Raw genomic sequence first — 20,652 nt, forward strand, 5'->3', positions numbered from 1 at the left:
ATCCTAAAGGGAAAGGATTTTTCCCAATGCTGCTTCATTGCAGAGTTGGATTAACTTCAAAATTAAATAAATATGTTCCACAGTCATGGAAAATGGGTTCTGCCTCCAGTGAATTAGAATTACTGTTACACTGGGCAAGAAAAATAGCATTTTAATGAAGTGTCCACCCTCAAGCACTTTTTCCAGAGAAAATACCTGTGAATCTTTGCCAAATACTTACATAGTTCAGCTGGGTTTATGTTGAATTACTTGGCTGGGTGAAGAAGCTACTGTATGCTACCTTTGGCAATTCAAAGCTTTGTAAAAGCCTGATTTATTGCTGCCCAGGGGAACAGTTCTCAGTTTTCACTATGTTTTTATTTCAGAGATAGTGTAACCTAAATAATTCTATTCTTAAGTTAATGGGAAAAGTAATTCTGCAGACAAAGCTATGACAGCAATTTTTTTACCCACAGATTCCCTCAGAATGAATCAGGGTAGTTCTCATAACCGTATGGTATCTTTTCAGTTAAATATATCATTATTTCAGTTTTAATTTTAATTGTCTTTGCTAGTGGCAGAAATTATTTCAGTTGATTTAATTAGATTACTGTTATTTTAGACATTATTCACCATCCTATTAAACCATCTTACAGATATGAACTATACCCCAGAAGAGCCCTGTAATATACAATCAGGGAAGAATTAGCCCTCAAGGGGCAGGGATTCCAGAATTTCCTTTGATATAGAATAAAAACTCTCAGTCAGTTTGGATTTAGAATTATGGAAATATTCAGCTCAAACTTTTTATCAGCTGGTGCAGTAGGGTGATTGAAAGGCTGGGTCTTGAACTCAGAGTCCGGTTATAAAATGTTAGGACAAGTATCTTCCCACACTGGCACTTTTCATCTCCACAGGAGTTTTTTTTTACCACCTATGTAGCATTAGAAAGAAAAGAGAATTAATTTTGACCCTGACTGGGGACCACTAGTGTCAAACTGCCTTCAAAGGCAATCAGGATCTAATTCAAATAACAACCAGGAGAGCAGAAATTATCTGAAAAATCCCAATCCATATCTACCTTGTACAGAGCCCTGATCAAATCTTGGTTTATTGTTCTCCTCATTACTTCAGGCATGTTACTTTATTTCTGAAAAGCAGGTTCTGACTTGGACATTGACTGAATCAGGAGGTAAAACAAACAGCTGCCATAGATACTTGCAGTGTTGAGATGGGGAGGAATCTTCTGGGTTATCATTTTTAAATAACCGTATGCAAAATTGTCATCTAGTAATTGTCATTTTGCATAAAGTAACCTGGTAATCTCTGCAGCTTTGTCTTCCTGTGTACTGCCCTGTCCTGCACTGGAAGGCTTTCCTGAGTTTTAATTCTGGAATCAGAGTGATCTGTGACTCATAAAACTCCATAGGGCAGCATAATATGGCTTCATGTGATAAATGGTATAGATAAGCCTTCTGTCTAATTTGATGAGCTATAAAATGGCATCTTGCTTTAGGCATCCTCTTTGCTCTTATGTCCTTGTCATGTTTAAGGTGGAGCTCAAGAACTGATAGAACAAATGAAGCTGGTGCTAGAGTTTGGCATGTTTGAGAGCCCCTGGTTTATTCTGGCTGAATGTTCCCTCTTCCCCTCTCCCTCGGCTGACAGAGTGGTCACTACACAATGTGAGTCAGGCTTGCCATCACTTACATTTTGTATTCTGCTGTCTCTGCTTTCTCTGTGTCAGTGTTTTTGGATTGTTAACTTTGGTTGAGCTGCTTTTGCACTTCAGTGAGCATTTATCTTCTTGCTACCTACTCTATATGTATGTGAACCACCATGGCATTGACACTGTTGAATCTAAATGTTGTTTTGGAAATGTGGAGCTGACCTGAATATTAAGGAAAACTCCTGAGCTAAAGCTGGAAGTAATTTGAAGAACAACTTAGGTGTGGTGTACAGTGCTTAGCTGGTCATTTGTACCAGCAATGGGCTGGCCCAGTATTATGTTGCTGTTTAGGCTGTTAATACTCTCTACAGTCACAATCTGTCAGAACATCTCTTTGTCAGAATATGTAATTGGGAGTTTCTGAGGGAGTAACATCAAATAAATGTTACAGCATTTTACTGGAATTTGGAAGACACTTTCTGTCACAAACAAAATAACTTTCTAACTTCTTTTAACTATTACCCAGTTCCTGTTGCAAATGAAACAACCATGGTGCAAACATAACAATTTCTTCCATTTAACAAGCTCCTTCAGCATGAAATCAGTGTTTCAGGAATCCTTGCACAGATCTGACTCTGCTCATTTCCTGTCAGTGTACTAATTGTATAAGTAGCAAAGGTTAATGTCCTTCTGAGTCAATAAAGCCACTTACTCTGGGTCCAGATTTCAGATCTGAAAAAGGATAGGGGAAAAATGTACTGGAATAATAACTTGTGGTTAAATTCTGAATCCAGTAAATTCTCTTTAGGCAAAATATTCAGGGAATTTTACTTATTGGTCTGTTTTGTAGACCAGCGCTTTTTATTTTATTAAAACCCTAGTAATTTATATCTGAACAGTATGTAATAAGGTTTTGAAAATCTGTAGTATCAGAGCCAAGAATTATTCTGTAGCTCTTGCAATTGGTAGAATTCCTCTTCTGTCAAACAGCGAGGATTTTACTTTCCATGTAATAGTTGTAGCACTGTCACATTCATGTACTTCAAGCTTAAAGAATGTTTTTTTCTCTTTATAAGGGGTTTATACAAAGAAAATATGCAGTTCTTCATAGTTTGACTGACAGTATCTCAGAATTATTTTAATATCTGGCTGTAAGAAATTGTCTATCCCCTGTTCAATGTCTCAGCAAAGACTGCTTAATAAGCAAATCCACTGGCATGCAGACTACCTGGGATTTGGAATTTAATGTACGTTCCTTTTCCTGAAAGGCACATGTTAGTTGGAGATAGGTTGTAGAAATAACTTAATCAGGACTGCAGTTATTACACAGAATTCCTGTGCCATTTCTATTTGGTCAAACTCAACTGATGTCAAACAGTAATTCTATGCTGCTTTTATAGTGGGAGTTACATGACACCCAGCACAGAGGATGCCTCCCATGAGTAAAATTATGGCATTGATATCAGAAGAAACAGAAAGAAATGTTTACAAAAGAATATCTACTCTGTGTACATTTATGTGCATGTTCCATTGGAGCTGTAATTCCATGTTTTACTGTGCATGCACACTAAGGCTACTGGGGTTCCCTCTCAGAAACATGTATTTTATGGTACTATAAATTATTTGTTTGCTGTTTCTAAAATAAATGATTCTGCTACTTATTCAAGTGTTCTTTTCACTGCTCAAAAAAATCAACAAATCAAACAAAGATCATTGTGCTATATTACAGTATTTTAATTTCTTCAGCTATATGTAACCTTCTGCAACATTTAATTCCTTTTCCATTCCCACACAATCATCACTTCAGCAATTACATTTGTTCTTCTTAGATGTTTATGCATATTACTCATCTATATTCAAGAAAATCTTCAAATGTCCTCATATATATTTTCAAATCATTTGGGGATGTCTGTCTAGAAGCTGTCCTCCCTCCATTTCCCAAAAGAAGAATGTAGAGAAGATGACACTTAATTTAACATATAATGAATTCCCATATTTCCTTCAACAAATAAAGGGCTTGTCATTTCATATATCAACTTCCAGCATCTTAGTTAGCATGCAGCTTGCTGTACAAATGAATTTCAGCTGGATTGCTTTTAATCTGCGCTCTCTGGAAGGGAGAATTAAATCCTCTGATATTCTGTACAGAATCTCCACATGCTGTCTAAGGCCCACTCCTTGTAGTACAGGTCTGAGATGACTTTTACTGATTTTCTTAGCTTTCTCTGTCAAAACACAACTACATAATAAAATGCTCAGGAAAGAGATGAGTAAAAAAATCTTTCCAGTTTTATGGTGAATATTGGCTATATTCCTGATAGCAATTCCTGATGGATTGATTTTTTTCATCATCTTTCCTGATAGAATCGCTCTCCATAACATATTTAAGAGTTATGGGGTTTTTGTTATTCAGTGTATAGGCTGCAAATGTCATGGCTAAAATATTGATTGGCATCTGAATATTATCATAAATATACTGCTTTAGTAAATACAATCCCGTTTCACCAAACAGGTTAGCCTGGAACATTATCCAACAACCAGTATTTGAGAGTTTGTCTTCCTCCACAATTATTATTTTTTCACAATTTTGACAGGAATAAAAAGTTCTGTTGCATAGAAAGAAGCTCAAAATACCTATGCCAAATCTATTTATGTTCACCATTATTTGCACCCACTTCATTGTGCTATATTTTTTACCATTAAATGAGTGTATGGTTTAAAGATTTATAATGTAATTAATTATATGCAATTAATTTGCCAAATTCCAGGAACCCCACAACATTTATGCTTCTTTAGTATTAATTATAGTTGATCAGACACTGGAAATAAGCTCCTGATAGTTGTTAGTCTACCAGGTTCCTAAATATATATGCTTGACTTTGTGCAAACATTTTATGTTCCTGATCATCTGTGGCCGTGTTCTCGTGTGTAAAGTTCAGAGTGCTCATGTAAACACTGAAGTATTTAACACACATTGGAATTTGTTCAACACTTTCAATTTTATCATGCCAACAAGAATTTTCTCTGATTAAGGAATAGGTAGTATTTGCTCAGTAAATGTAGTCATGGCTATGCTGTGACTGTTAAAACACAAAAAACCCCTAAAACCAAACCAAAAATCCCCACAGCAACAACAAATTCCAATAATTTATTCGGAAATTTTCCTTCTGTGTTTTTTGAGAGATAGAAACACTAGTTCTCCAGCTTGTCTCCAGTCCACATTCTGAGACTGCAGAATAAGTGGGACACAGTAATTGCTGATGGCCTTTCAGAACAGCAATGGAAAATCTTCTTCTGAATATTAAGTGAAATCTTTCACAAAGAGAGTGAAGTGCCCTTCTTAAGATGGTTTTGAGAACCAGTTGAATTACACAATATGGCAGCTATGAAGAAACAGTATTTTAGACTGTTCTGGAATGCATGGTACTACATTGGATTCCTGGTACAAAATCCTAGTTGCTTTTCCATTTTTATTCCAAAGTCAGGCAAATTATTTGTTATTTAGCTGACAAGGACAGATCTGAGGTAAATTGCTTAACTGGAGAACTGTTTTCACACAGAAGTGAAGTAAGAGATGGAGAAGGATTTGCAAAAACTATTGTAATCTCACGCTGAATGAAGTGTGAATCTCTGAAACCAGAAAAATGTAATCTGTTAAGCAGGACATCACAGGAGCCCATTTCCAAACAGCCTAAGTAACCCAAAGACAAATCCAGTGTAGTGTTTAAGGTTTTAAATTCGGAAGTAATTTTTCTCATCCAATTGTGAAGTTTTGTGAGTAGTAGGGAAATGTCAGTCCATCTTTCCTCAGCTAAAATAATTTTACCAGAATCACCATTGATGTGTCTTACCCATCATGTACTATTCCAGTATCTCAAAATATTCTGCACACATACAACTATTAAATGTCTAATCACACAGGTGTTGCCATTGTAGATTAAGACTATGATTATCATTTGCCATACATTCATACCTTTAAGCTTTAGTCATAATGATAGTTATATTTGATGACTTGGAATCTAATAACAGCAAGAAAGATAATTCCAACAACTGTAAAGGTAGTTAATTGACTGCTAAGAAATATTTACAGGCTTTATGCAAGCTTAGTCAGCCAAGGAATGAACACAATTAATTGTGCACTGCCTTTTATTGTCTTCAGGCTTGAATAAATTATTAGAACAGAAGGTAAGCTGCACTTTCTATTCTTTAAGGTGCTAGTTTTCTTATAACTTCAGCCCAGCAAAGATTTAGGTTTAAATTTGAAGAGAAGAAAAAGATGTAAGTGGATCTGAATAGGAAATCCAGAACTTGAATATTTTCCTGTTGAAAGCTTCAGAAACCTGAACTCCCCAGCTCTGTTCAGGATTACTTTGCTCCTGGGGTACATCTGTGCTCCTGGTTCACCAGAGCTTCAGCAATTCCAGGTATAAGCAAATAATTTTCCAGGTCCTGCTTATGCCCAGGTAGAATGCAGAAACTAGACAGATTATCACTGCAATCTCTTAGGAGGTCTAGAAAATAGACAAGCTCTGTGCAATTCTTATACATGTTAAGAGGGTGTATATTATTTTTATTAAAATATCATTGCAGCTCTTCTTATTTTAAAAGAAGTACCCACGCTTCATATAAAGTCTTTGTGATTAAAGTACATAAACTGTGGTATGCCAGAATCAAATCCTTGCATTTCCCATCATTCATTAGTGTGCTAAAAACGTGAGCTCAGATGGGTTTATGCCACCCTGAGATATTAAATGGGAGATCTGTAGGTCCAGAGGGAGCATACTGACTAGGATGCCTTTCTAGTGAGGAAAACTCTTAAGACTCTACTCCCTGTACCAAGCTCTGGCACTGTATTTTCTATTTAACAGCCAGTGAATGACAAATAACTTGGCCACTTATGTAACTTTATATGAGTACCCATGATTTTATGCTTGTATGTATGCACACACAAATACATATACATATGTTTATGTGAAAAACCCTACTCTGCTGAAATTATTGGCCACCTTCAGCTTCAGTAGAATAATGATCTGAATCCATGTATTCCTTACTGAACCTTTTTGCATGATTTACAAGCTGTGAATAATATATATCATACATCTTTTAATTAACTATATTGTTTTTCTATTTTACAGAAAATAATACATTTTTCTAGGCTGAAATACAGTGTTTGGTAAAGAGTGCTAGTGGCAGTTAGACTAAATATCTCACTAACAACTTAACAATTTCAGCAGAAATTTGTCCATTGTGAATGAGTCAGAAAGGATCTGAAATTTAACTCTGACAAAAACTAATATTGTGTGCTAATATGAGATTTAAACTCTATAATTTCACCCAAAAAAAACCTGTGAGAACATTTCAATAAATGCTCTCTTTTGAGAAGTAGAGGGTCAATGAAGCACCTTGGATTTCCTGTGATTTTATGGCTTGATTGATGCAGGATTTTGTAAATGTTGTTAACCTAAAATATGTACATGTTGAGAAAGCACTGGGAATCAGCTCCCAATTACATCAGCTTCCAATTTCTTCTTTTGATTTCCTAAAAAATAATTTAAAGCAAATATTCTTATGCCACTCTGCATCTCTAAGAAAGGAATAGTAAATTCCTTCCCTTTGAAAAAATATTTTGAATCATGTTAATAAAAACTGCTATGTAAGAGCTTTGCATTATTATTGTAATTTTAGAGATAATGAATGGCATCCTACAAAATAACTCAGTGTTACATGGAATACTTAATATTTTGTAACTTCTTAAGTTTGAATTGCTGTTCAGTTTCTAAGCCTAGACTGATGCTTTGTTCGAAACATCTTTTGAAATAATTTCCACCTGTTTAAGGAATTTTGACTTTGTTGCAGACACAGCACAATAGTTGCATTATAGTGAGTTAGACTGCTTGTCAAATGCAAACCCCAGACTTTCATCTTCTTACAACTTTGTGCTAATGCTGTTCAACTATCTGTCAGTTAGATGGCTTCCTGTCACACAAATGGCAATTGACAAGTCTGCCTATCAGTTCTGTTCCTACAAATTTCCAAGTTTAAGAAACCAGGTTCAGTTTTAGGCATTATTTTAAGAGAATAAATTAATCAATGAAATAAAATATATATTTTGGGTCACACAGTTTTATTTTCATTGCTTGAATAGCAGTTCACAAGTTCTCTGCTTGACAGAGTGTTGACTGAAACCCTCCTGAGCTATAACATCACATACCCTTGTGAACATCAGCAGAAGCAGACTTTTCCCATAAACACATGAAAACATTTGGAGATGTGCTACACTTAAGTGTCACTACTCCAGATTTTGGGTGCTTACTCCACCAACTCCATAAAGAGGAATTATTCATTGCAGAAATATCTCTGCTCATTTCTCCTTAGGCTGGACTGATTGCACTCAGTAAATATGAATGGAGTTCCTGTTGTAGTACTGAGACCAATACTCAGATGAATTGCACTGTGAGATAAATTTTCATGTGTTCTCAAACATTTTATAATTCTGAAGGGAAACATTCCAATAACATGCTTTTGTCTGTTTTCCAACGGTAGCTATGTCTTAATCAGGTTTAGGTTTAGCACCCCTGGAAAGTAGATGAAAGGCAAGCTGAATGCTTAGACTTAAACAGAAAAAACCAAGAGGTTATGACATAATTTTTCATTAAGAACATTTGCAATTAAATTTTGTGCACATAGATTTAATTAGGAAATTCTTAGTGCATGTAATGAGCAAGCTTTAGTCACATTATGGATAAACTGTCCTCAAAGAAAATCCATCTCAATCTTTCTAAAAAATTGTTATATTTAAAAGAAATGCAAAACAGTCAAAGGATTTATATCTGCTGTTAAAAGAAACAATAACAATGTTCATAATCACAGTTTCGTACATTAAAATGTCCATCAAAAGGAAAGAAAATCTGGTAGTTTGGCAAGTTTATCTGATGTTACTGCACTGGATTCATAATATGTAACATAGTATTTTGATTATGGTTTTTTTTTTAATCCAAAGATGACTGAAATCTTCCTTTCTAGGACTTAAGGAGAAGGAAGAGTGAGATTTAACACCTGCAAATGGATCTGTAGTATCTAGTCGAAAAACAGAGGACATAGATCAAAAAGTGGTAAATACTGTTATATAAAGAACACCAAGAGACTCCATAATAGAAATAAAAGATTCCATTTTGGTCATGCTTTAAGCAACATTGCTATCACTTCATTCTGCAAACTTTTTTTATAATGCAGCAAAAATCCTTTCTTTGAAAACAGAGCAAAATTCAACAGGAACTGAACTCTTAATGTCCATGTTATTTTTTCATTCTAGGGGTAAGAATATTGGACATGACATAGATTTTTTGATCACCAATCCAGGACCAAGAGAAGATGATGAACTTCTGCATAAAGTTACTGACTTATGGAAGAAGCAGGTATGAAATAAAAAGCACTTGGCCAAGAGACGTGTTCTAACTCCTCTGAATTAAGCCTATATACCACTTAAAGAATGTCATGCTCCTTTTAAAAGCCGACTGCAATATTTTGGAGCAGGATATTGCTCTATTTGTTGCTAACTGTGATGATCTAGGTGCATCCTCTAGCTCCAAATGCTAAAGCTGAAGTTATATCAGAAGTGCACACACATTCTGTAATATCTTACCCTAAGAATACGCAGCTAGTCAGAGGTGAGAAATCAAGCTAGGTAGAATTTGAGACAGAATTGTTATACTTTGGAAGACCTGTCTCTTTTTTTAATTTCTCCTTGAGGTGGGAGTAGGTTTTCCCAGGGGAAGCTGCTCCAGGGAGATACAGCTTTAAGTGTGGTGGATTTGGGTGACCTCATGGTGTTCAGTGAGCAAGTCTGAAACTTAGGCACCAAAGCTCTGGAATTCTGGCTACCTTTCAGTCCATTAATTAGTAATTTTCCCAGCTTCCACTGAAATACTGAAAAATTGATGTAGTTTTCCATGATGTCTGTGTTTGGAAGAATGCACACATCTTCAAGGTCCTTTCCAACTCAAACTGCTAGATGATTGTGTCATTTCATGGAGGAATTGCTCATCTAAGTGATGGACTTCTGGTTGTTTCGTTGGGCTTTTTTTATTTTGGGTTGTTTGTTTGTTTGTTTTTCTATCCAGCTCTTCAGTTTCCAGTAGATTTAAAGTTGGAAGTGTCTCAGTTATAACAGGTGCAGGTAGCTAAAATATTCCTGGTCAGGAAAATATACTGTGTTGGGAAAAAAAACCTTTTGTTTTTCTTTTACTTTTCTAGCCAGCTGAGTTATTTTTCAACATTTACTACTAGCACTGCTCAAAGAAATGGAGTACATTTCAACAAGTAAAAGGCCAACACCCTGAGGTGAATCACCAAGTGCCTCACTGCTAAGTCAAGTTAGCTTTCAGTGCAGACAGGCTGCAGAGAATTCTTTTGAATTGTTTCTTGAGCTGCGTACTTTAATTAATGTATAATGGGTTAACACATGAAAGATCAAAACATCCAACTACACAAAAGCTTATGTGACTGTATGAAGTTATCTGTTTCAAGGTGGTCAAAATCTTCTGGCTGGTTTTAATGGAAGGGCTTCAAACTTGGTTTTTTTTCCTGGTAAAATGCAACATTAGCTGAATTCCTCTTCTTCCAGTTGATTTTTGAAGTGTTAACAGACTATTATTAAGTTTTTAGATTTTTCTCATTTCTCTGTGGAAGCTGTATGTGTTGGAGTAAATTGATAGCAGGTACTATTTCGTCAAAAGCAATGAAGCCGTGGCACTTAATGAGTGCTGAGGAAATACTCTGTTTTTATCATTTTATTATTAATGTGTGAGTTCTTTCATGGTTATTATATTCTCTTTACTATGGGAAAAGTTGTCTTTTTCCTTTCTTACACACACTTGAATCCTAGGAAACTATGTATGGATCCTCCCAAAATCATGTTTATTATAGAAGAGCAGAAGGGAAAAGTGACAACAGAGCAAGGCCTGCCCTGAGTGCAGCCTCTCATTCTTTCTTTTCCGCTTACATTACTGAGAAAAATGGCTGAGATCTGAGAAGTCTGACAAGTATTAGAGTTTTTCAGTTCACTTTGAGCTGCTTGCATTAAAAGGAATTGAAAGGAAAGAAACTGAAAATGAATTGTTCTTACTGATTTTCTTGTTAAGGGGGTTATTTGGAGGAAAGGAGTGTGGGCAGAGTGTGGGACATGAAGGGTGGACAAGAGTTTGATAAAAGGATTAAGGTTCCTCTAAAAATCCCAACATGAAGAACATGTCACAAGCACAATGGCATAGAAACCAAACCCAAAGAAGCTGTGTACAGTTTAAAGCTATGGTAAATTGTTTCCTGTGTTCTGTTTGTCCTCCAGATTTTTCATGGTTTATACCACTAGTTACACTACCTGTCTACTGTGGCATTTGTAATATAGAGGTTTTACTGGCACTACTGAAAAACAAGCTGCCAGCAAAATCAAAATGCAAAAAAGAGAGGATTTATACACCTCCTGCCTTTTTATTATCTTTGATTTCTAAGGGAGAGGGGAGGACAGGAAAAAAACCCAAATAAAGCACTTTTTAACTTTTTGTAGTAGTCTGCTTCACAGCTTGCCACTTTTGTGCTACTGCTTCTAAGCCCAAATTAATCGATGTACATCACAGAGGTCATGATGTTGACTTCTTTTTGACAGCTCTGAGTGAAGGATTCCACAATGTTTAACTTCTAAATTATGGACCACAGCTTTAAATAGTTTAAAGGGACTTTTTCTTATCTGAAAAGTTTTGTGTTACAAGATCCTTCCATTGAAAGCTGCTGAAAATGAAGTAGCTAAATCAGCACCATCATGCTCTTTGATGCATCATCACCAGGGATGAACGGGCTGAGGAACAGAGAACACAAAGTCTTCAAAGTAGAGTGGCAAAATGGAAAAAGCTGTGATGCAGTACACAGGTTATGGTCTTAATGGTTCCAAAAAGCCTCATAAAGAAAGTAGGAAATTACTTCTGTGGGTTAGAGCTGGAAAGTCTGTGGGCAAACAGGCTCAGCCATCTGTGTCGATGTAGCTTCATTCACATACTGTGAAAAAATGCTTTCATTTTTTGCTGGAAACCTATATAGCTATATTTAGTTGTGTTCCTGTTATATACATACTTTCCACAATGGAAGAGATAATGCTACTACAGGCACTCCTGCACTCTTCAGTTTTCCCCTTTGTATTCCTGTAAGTTTAATGCTGCATTTTTCTTTCGGCTTTAGGAAAATGAGTAATGGAGGTGCCTGCCTGTGCTTACCTATTTTAATATATTACTGATCTGATTTAAACTCTAGTATTCACCCTTGATGAGGTGATCAGGAAGGGGATGGTTTGATGTCCCATTAAATCGGATGCTGAGGAGCAAGTAATATTTCTTCTTTTGCTGGAAACAGATTTTTGGGAACAGGGTTCACAGGAAAGCCACACATTCATTACTAAGTGACAGTGCTGGATTTTGCCAGTTTATCACACCAGCAACAAAACCTGTTTCTAAGACAAGACACAGAAATGATTAAGAAGCCAGAGGAAAGAACCTTTTGCTTCAGATGAAAAAGTGCATAAGGATGCAGAGATCCTTTGTGAACACATTGTCTCAGCTTTCTTTTCAATTCATTATGATTTTTTTTTTGTTTCACTCTGACATAGATGAGGAAATTCTTACCTAAAATAGGTTATTGCAAGGTGGTTAGAGCCCTGAACATGACAGATCTTGACTTAAATTTCTTTAGAGAGAGTATAGGGCTGAATCTGATTATCCTGCTTGTGAGGTTATTGTATAAAGTAGGCAGAAGTGTTCCATTTCCTGCTATGTTCCACGTGAAGATCCAGGCAATAGTGGCTTTTCTTAAGACGTGTAACCTTTCTGGGGTGTGTGATATAGCTGTATGTGGGTGAGTAGGTACTTGTAAGTCCCTGTCTGTCTCTTTATGTTGCTCAGCAGTGCAAAGCTCATGGCATAGGGCAGTAAACACCTTCATTCATGGATTCCAGTGCTGACCTGTCCATTGCTGTCAAAGCCAGGCTGCTCCAGAAATGGATCTTTCCAACACACAGGGCACTTCAAGATGAAAAAGGGACCAAGGCAGCTGCATGATTATGCAGCAGCTGCTGAGTTTTGCATTGCTGATCAAACCTTTGATGCCATTTTCTAATGATTTCTTATCCTACAAGGCCTGACTTCTCCCAGGCATCAGTTCCTTTAGTTCTTCCTTTATTTATTCTTGTATTCCTTTATTCCTATTTAGCTTTATAGAATTCCATCTGTCTCATCTAGGTTGAGATTTTTCCAAATTAACATACTACATCCTATTTTGGATTAGATATAGGAATTTTACTGAAAAAAAAAAAAAGAAATCCAATTTCACTTTATTAAACTATCTCAGAAGCAAATTTAGAGCAACAACATATACATTTCAGAAGAATATATTGGACTACATTTTCAGATGATATAAAATGATCCTACTTAACTTTAATAGAATTAATCCAGCTAGCAACAATTATGAATAATGACAGCATGTAATACTAAAGATAAAGAATAGGATTCCATTTAATTAAAAATGACTGAGAATGCTAGTGACCATATTTGATGGGTTTTTCAGTGATTGATTTAATATTTTTCTAAGAAGTCATACTTTTCCTCAGTTTGAACACGGATTTACTCCAATATCAATGCTATTGATGTGCCACCACTCAGCATATTTAAATAAAAGTGTGCAGTCATTCTAAAAATGGAAAATTGTTGAGGGTCTTAACATAACTGTCCTAAAAATGCATTTAGTTTTGATTGTGTTGTAAATTTGAGAAATTAAAATGCCCACTTTAAAAGTTGATTGTGTAAACAAGACCTACAGCACTTTATGATGGTGTATAGATCAATCTGAAATGTGTGAAGAACTGCAGATTCCCTGGCACGGAGAAATGTGAAGGCTGCAGCCAGCAGCGGCCAGAACTTCACACAATCTTCACAGCTGACTGCCCCTTCAGGCAATGCTTTTTCCAAATGTGCCTAAGTGCCATTTCACCTTTACTTCATGGAGTGATGGTGACGTCTAATTACACTGGGTTATTTGGAAACACTGTCCCAATGCATATGACCTAGGCTTTGGCTCCTATTTAATGGTGATACCCTGACTTCTGGTATATACTATGTAGTGTCCCAAATCTCCAAGAGCAAAAAGGAAAATGAAGCAAAAGATGAGAAAGTACTGCTAAGTAGCTAACAGATTTTTATAGAAAATGAGAAGAATATTGGTGCTTAATCGAAGTGTGAAGTCATCACGTTAATGGTCAATGATTCATGATATTAAGATTATTTTTATTAGCATTAAAAGCAACAAAATTAACCTGAAGAGAGGATAGTTTCATCAAAAAAGAGCAGGAAAACAAGCAGTTATGCATTAACATTCAACAGCTGTTTTGAGTCTATATTTGGAAAGAGCAAGCATCAGTGCCTCGTGACATTGGGGTAAAATTAAGAAAAAATTGCTGTTTTAAAGATAGATGTTACAGAGCACCTGCTAAATTTAAGCATTTTAAAATCAGCAGACATGGAAACTAGTTATCCAAGATAAAAAGCTATATAAGGAGTTTTCTCATATCACTATAAATCTTCATAATCAGGAAAAATTCCTAACAAGTGAAAGAATGACAATTCAAATAAAATAGTTATCATTGAAAAGGATGACTCATTGACCCACTAAAAAGCCTGTAACTGATTTCCAGTAAAATAATGGGATTGTTAATTTGGAACTATCATCAACAAAAAGCTGGAGGCTAAAAATGTAATAATACCTATCAGAGTCTCTTCATGGAAATCATATCTTATTATGCTTTTTATTTTTTTTTTGCACCAGAATTATAGCTCTGAGTGATAAAAGTAGTTTTATTACTATATAGTAATATATATACACATATATATACATAGTAATGTATCTATACATATACTTAATACTCAAGGCATTTCAGATATTGTCATGTAAAGTTGCCTCATCTGCACTAAACAAAAGGAATAATCAAAATCTGGTTTTTAATACTGAGGTATTTTTCCAAAAATCAGTTCATTGTTGCCTGGGCCATTAAGTGGTCTTATCTGGAGACTATTAGTCCTGGTTTTGGCCGAGATCAGAGAGAAGGGGCATGACCAGACCCTAACATTATTCCATACCACTTTCTGTCGCTGCCAGGAATGGGGGAAAGGGACTTTCTCTCTTCCTAGAAGAAGAACCATTCCTTCCAAAGAGAGAAAGCGTGGTAGTTGAAATGGTCTGGTAATTTACATGTAAATCGCTTCTTTGTCTTATACCTTTTGTTATTAATATTGCTGCTGTTACTGTTTGTTTTCTTACCTCGTTGCTGTTTCCAGGAAATTGTTCTTACACCATGATCTTTACTTTTGTGTTTTCAGCTGGGGGTGGGGAGGAGGGGGAAGCAAGAGGAGTGGTTTTAGCCTGGCTACTAAAAGGGACAATACCATTCCTCAACTACAACACCATTGTAGTTAACAATTGACAGCCATCAAATAAATCCACTTCTAGACTCTCTCAGTTTAACATCACAATTTTAAAAAGCCCCTAATCCAGAGGAAGGAGAATTCATAAACATTTGAGTGATTTCAAAGCAGAAACAATAATTGATCCAAGGATCTAAAGAAATGGGCATTCCCTCTGAGCAAAAAACATGGTCAGGGATCTTCTGTGTCTCTGAAGACTCCAGACCTTGTCAAAAGGAAATCTCATGCAACAGGTACAGTCCAAATGGAACATTCCACTTTGGAATCTGTCAGCAAGACTGTGCACTGGACTAATCATTTTTTTCTAGATGTCTGCCACATGGGAACATATCAATCCTTACTTAGAAATTTCTGATGATGTTAACTAGAAAAAAGGCTTAGGAGAAAAGGAGGGAGAAGAATTACAAATACTATCTGTTTAGTACAGGGCATGACCTCACTACTGTCAGGTATCCACCAGTGCTGATTTCCCTCAAATGTTTTTCCAAAATCTAATGCTGCTTCATGTCTCTCCTTAGCCCAGATTTGGCCTGGCACAGTTCCTTGTTTACTGAAATTACATTTCACATGACTTTTTAAGACAGCTATCTAGAAACTCTGGAATGACAGTAAAACCAGTTCAGCAATTCAATGTGAACTATATCTTCTCTTTAGGGCTTACTCCTTTATTGTGATATCATTGAATCAACATTTGTAAAGGAGCAGCTGCCAAGCAGAAAAGTTGATGCCATGGATCATTTTCAGAAGTGTTTTGCAATTTTAAAATTATATCAGCCAAGAGTAGACAACAGCACTTGCAGCACATCAGAAAAATTGGAAATGGCAGAAGTCAAAGACTGGAAGGCAATCCGTGTGGACCTGGTCATAACCCCCTTTGAACAATACGCATATGCTCTGTTAGGCTGGACAGGCTCCAGGGTAAGTGACCACAACAGGATATGTTTTCTAAGCATTGCAAAAGCATTTTTGTTGTTGAAGGACTATTCAGAGTTCATGGATTTTTAAAAAAAACCTATTACTGATGTCCACACATCACATTTCATGCTGTCATCCACCCCTGATCATGGGTAGGAGCTGATGAATTCATCACTAACATTTATGGATGTCTCTCTAGGAGAGGTAAGACCTATTCTCCTTGAAGCTTAGTGTTTAGGTTTATGAACTGGAGAGCAAGGTTTTTGGTCAGTTGTATTGTCTTTTTACATCATGATTCTGTTAAGAAGCAGTTTAAATGGTTACTGAGTAGAGAGATAATTTGGAAAGTGTCACATAATTTTACAGGAAATTAAACATTTGAGGAAGAGATGTTCCGAATTGGAACTTAATTTGTTTTGTAGGAAATTGAAAATGATTTGACATCTTTCTTTTTGGATTAGATAAAATATTTTGTTTCAGTTGCATTTTAATTGACTTTTAAATTGTGAAAAACTGGAAAAAATTTAAAATTAGACATTAGTTTTGGACTAGAATAAAATATATTTTGATTTATGTTTTAATAAGAAAATTTTAAATGATGGCTACTTTCACAATAGACACTAGTTAGCTGGCATAATAGTAAAAAGTACACTATTTTCAAAACAAAAATTTCTACCTAATGCAAACTCTAAACTCAAATGATTAATCTCTCCAGACAGAATTATTTTTCTATCTGTTCTACATGCTTGCCTTCTGATGTTCATTTTTTTCAGGAGTGTTTACATGGTACAATGGAGATCTCCTGAGCCCACTCTGAATTATCTTTTTGATGTGCTGGAAGCAGTACTGGTGCCTTGCCAACCTGTTCTGCTCAGGTTAATTGGAACCAGGATGGTTTAGACCAGGAAAAATGTTGAAATTGATGTGCCCTCCTGCAGAGATTATGAGTTACTTCAGTCCCTCTTTTGAGATAACAAAATGTATTTATTTGGACTCTGGATTAAGTTCTGCAGACTTTGAGGTCCTTCCTTATCCTGGAAGTGTTTGGCAACTTAAAAGCCCTTCTCTCAACTCTGTAGATTGGTGTCTACGCTAAAAACACACAGTGTGAGGCCCTTTGGATGAGTAGGCAATGACTTCATTTTTCTCTGCCTCACTGAGCTCCTTCTCCCTGTTGAGCTAATTCCCCTGCAGACTGTGGGAGCCCAGCACAGGTTTACCTTCTTACACAGTGCCCAGCTGCTCTCAGAGTAACCGACTGAAATGATGGACGATTCCTTATCAAAACATTTCCTTTCAGATGATTGATTTTATCAAACCATATTCCTTTAATAGAGGTAATTTGTACTCCTTAGTTTATTATTTGGTTTGGTGTTAAAAGGTACAAAGGATAAAAATGATGTTTTGTGCATATGTTTGATATTTGCTCTATCTTTGACAGCAATTTGGACGTGATTTGCGGAGGTATGCGGCACATGAAAGGAAGATGATATTGGATAACCATGCATTATATGACAGGAGAAAGGTACTGTTTGTTCTCAGAAATAAAGCTAAGGTGTTTTTATTTCCGAGTGTGCGTTTCCAGTTAATTTTTTATGCTCAAGTATATAGACTGTTTGAGCTTGGTTATCTGTTTTGTGGTAAACCAGTTCCACCTTCACGTATTCCTTCACTGGAACAGCCTGATTAAATCTGAACAAGTCTGGAAATCCTTATTTTTTAATTTTATTTTTTTTCAAGCGTGAGGTAATTCCTGAAATATAACAAGAAATACAGATTAGACATTTGCATTTGATGGGATCTGGGAGTGTTTGGAAAAGGTGCTTCACTGTCCCATTTCAGGAGGAGAGTTCATTTCTGTGTCCTTGGCACACTTCCAACTCGTACTGGTCTGACATTGCAAAGGAAGAGGGGATATTGAGGCTCAGTTAGAAGGCTTGAGGAAGTTTTTTGCAGGGTGTGACACTAAGTAGGGATTAGGGATCATCCTGCTTTTAAAGGCCTGCATTCAGAAGTCTGTGTGGAATTCTGTTTAGTCAGGCTTGGCAGCCTGGGGAGTAATTGGTATAATTTCTGGTATAAAGGCTCTTGGCTGCACTCATACTGATCTCTGCATTTATCTGGCTTAATGTCTGTATTTGTATTAGGCCATTTAAATAATAAGCAAAAATCAATACTGAAGATGCTTATTGATGTCATTATAGGGAAAGGCAAAAGTACCATGTCAAGATTTTACATTAATCTTTCCCATATATTCCTTATAGAATGGAGACTGCTTTTAGCAACCCTACTTACATGCTGTATGGTCTCATTGTTCTTTCTAAGATGCAGGAGTGATCTAAGCCATGACTCATTTCAGCTGTCTCCATATGTGCTTGTCAGATCCAGATGCTGCTATGGCATCCTCAGTTCACATGGAAACCTGGGGAAATTATCGGGCTAATTATCCATTTAGTCAGATATCCTGTCGCCAGCAATTGTCAATACTAGATGCTTCAGAAGAAAACATAAAATCAATAGAAGATAAATATGCTATCGTGTGTCTGAAGAAGATGTTTCTTCACAGACTCAGGGATTATGTCAGTGTATTTTTTCCTGTCTTTTATATTTTGAAAGTGAACTCTTTTCCTCAACATAATATGGTTGGTGTTATTATCTACAAGTTAATATGTGGTCAGTCCAATAGGTCTTTTGGGTGTAACAGAAAATGGCACTAGAGAAAACCAAAGCATTTGTGGAACGCCAGTGTTGTTTTTTGTAGGCAGCAAAATTTGCTTGCTTGGTGTATGAGTATGTATTATTGTATCTGCTGCTTTTACTCAGAGCCTTGAGGATGCAAATGGACAGGGATGCAAAATGGACACTGTTCTTTCATGAACAACATCAATCAGTATTATTTTTTCTTGATTATGTTTAGGCTTTATAACTGACATACCATTAAAATCTTCCTGGGGAAAAAAAAAGTGAGTTTCCGTGTGTTTTTGACTGGATTAGTCAGGATGATTCACAGATAAATGATGAGTTTATTTTCACAGTGTCCTCTGGGAAGAAAGATGTTCTTGTCAGCCCAAATTTTCAAGTAAAGAGCTGAGGCAGAGAAAGATTTAAGGTCTTAAACATCCATTGATTTCCAAGGCCCTGCATTTGCACTGTCTGGCATTTTTTGTCCTGTTGAGTATCTGCCTTAGAAATTTGAAAAATACAAAGAATGTGTATACCCATATTGTGGTTCCCCAAACCCTCAGCTGTAACTGTAACTTAATCTCCAGACCTTCTACATGTCTGAGTCTCAGCTTCCGTTTCCTCAGTTCCTCAGCTGTACAGCCCAAAACTGAAGAAATGAACCTAAAGAGAGGGCTGAGAAGCAAAACTCAGAAAATTTTCCTTATTCCTTTTCATGAGGCAGGGGTTCTTTAAAAAGGCAAAGAAGAAGAACCAGCAAACCAAAAAACAAACTGAATGAAACCCAAAACACCCAGACCAAATCTTCAGGGAAAATTTCAACTGTTTTGGCCATTAAGTCCTTAATCTATGATTTCCATATATCAAATTAGGCACATGATGAGTCAGCTGTCCCTTTCAGGGAGGGACTTTGCATTCAAATGTCTACCTGCCATCACCCCCTTGTCCCCCAATATCTAGGTTTGCCATTTTTCATTTAATCCTAAACACAGCTACTTTGCTTCCAAATTTTGCTTTTTTACTGTAAACCACAGATGCACTGCAGATTTCAAACACAAGAAGTCGTGTTAATATGTTGACACAGCAGAATGCTGTTCTTGTTTCTGCTGTAGTCTCAGAAATAGCTAAATTACATTAGCTGACTTTTTCCACAAAGAAAGAAACTTCTAAGGCAGATATGCAATATGAAATATTTCTGACCAGGCAGCACTGAATTTATAATCTGCTTAAAACAGGTTCTTTTTTCAAGTAGTGTTATTCTAACAAGAAGCAGGGAGATGACTCTCTGGCAAGTATACTAATATTTATAACCTAATGTGTTAAATTAAAATATATATCAAAATTATTTTTAATTTTAAAATTTTCTATTTATTCCCACAAATGACAGTTTGAACAAAAGCCTTCCATACTGCCACCCAGTGTGTAATAAGATCAGAAATGTGCAGAATACAGCAATGATGTCTGCTTATGAAATCTGATAGTGGAAGAGGAGAAGTTTGCAGTGAGTTGTGTGACTGCCAAGTTTGATTCATTTTTAGGGTCATCAGAGTTGTAAGCTTAAAATAAGTGATAAAAATAATTTTTTTAATTTTACACAAGGGAACATATGCCCAAATTGTAAAATGTTTAAGTTGGTTTGTTCGTTATTTTTTACATTAAACTATGAAGAGCAGAGAATCTACTTTATTGCAATCCTATTGCTTTTCTTTTAAAATTATTTGACTCGTAGGAAACAATAAAACATAGATATTTTATCTGTACTGGCTCATAAAATTGGATTGGAACATGAACACTTATTTCATAAGTATACTTCTCTTTGTGAGAGGAAATCTTCCTTAAAGTTAAAAAAAAATCAGGAAGCAGGTATTCCTTGTGCAAGCTGCTCAAGATCCC

At 36.1% G+C, this 20,652-nt stretch overlaps 1 protein-coding gene across 3 annotated transcripts in view; it reads left to right on the plus strand.

Moving 5' to 3' along the window:
• DNTT (DNA nucleotidylexotransferase) overlaps positions 1-20,652 on the plus strand; it is a 104,005-nt gene that overhangs the window by 64,970 nt on the left and 18,383 nt on the right. For all 3 annotated transcript variants that reach the window (XM_033515796.1, XM_015633032.2, XM_033515797.1), the window contains 3 exons: positions 8,961-9,063; positions 15,817-16,080; positions 17,519-17,602. In XM_033515796.1, the coding sequence (XP_033371687.1) occupies positions 8,961-9,063; positions 15,817-16,080; positions 17,519-17,602 (451 nt within the window). The remainder of the gene's footprint in view (positions 1-8,960; positions 9,064-15,816; positions 16,081-17,518; positions 17,603-20,652) is intronic.

This window comes from Parus major, chromosome 6 (genome assembly GCF_001522545.3).
Source record: "Parus major isolate Abel chromosome 6, Parus_major1.1, whole genome shotgun sequence".
Taxonomy (NCBI): Eukaryota; Metazoa; Chordata; class Aves; order Passeriformes; family Paridae; genus Parus; species Parus major.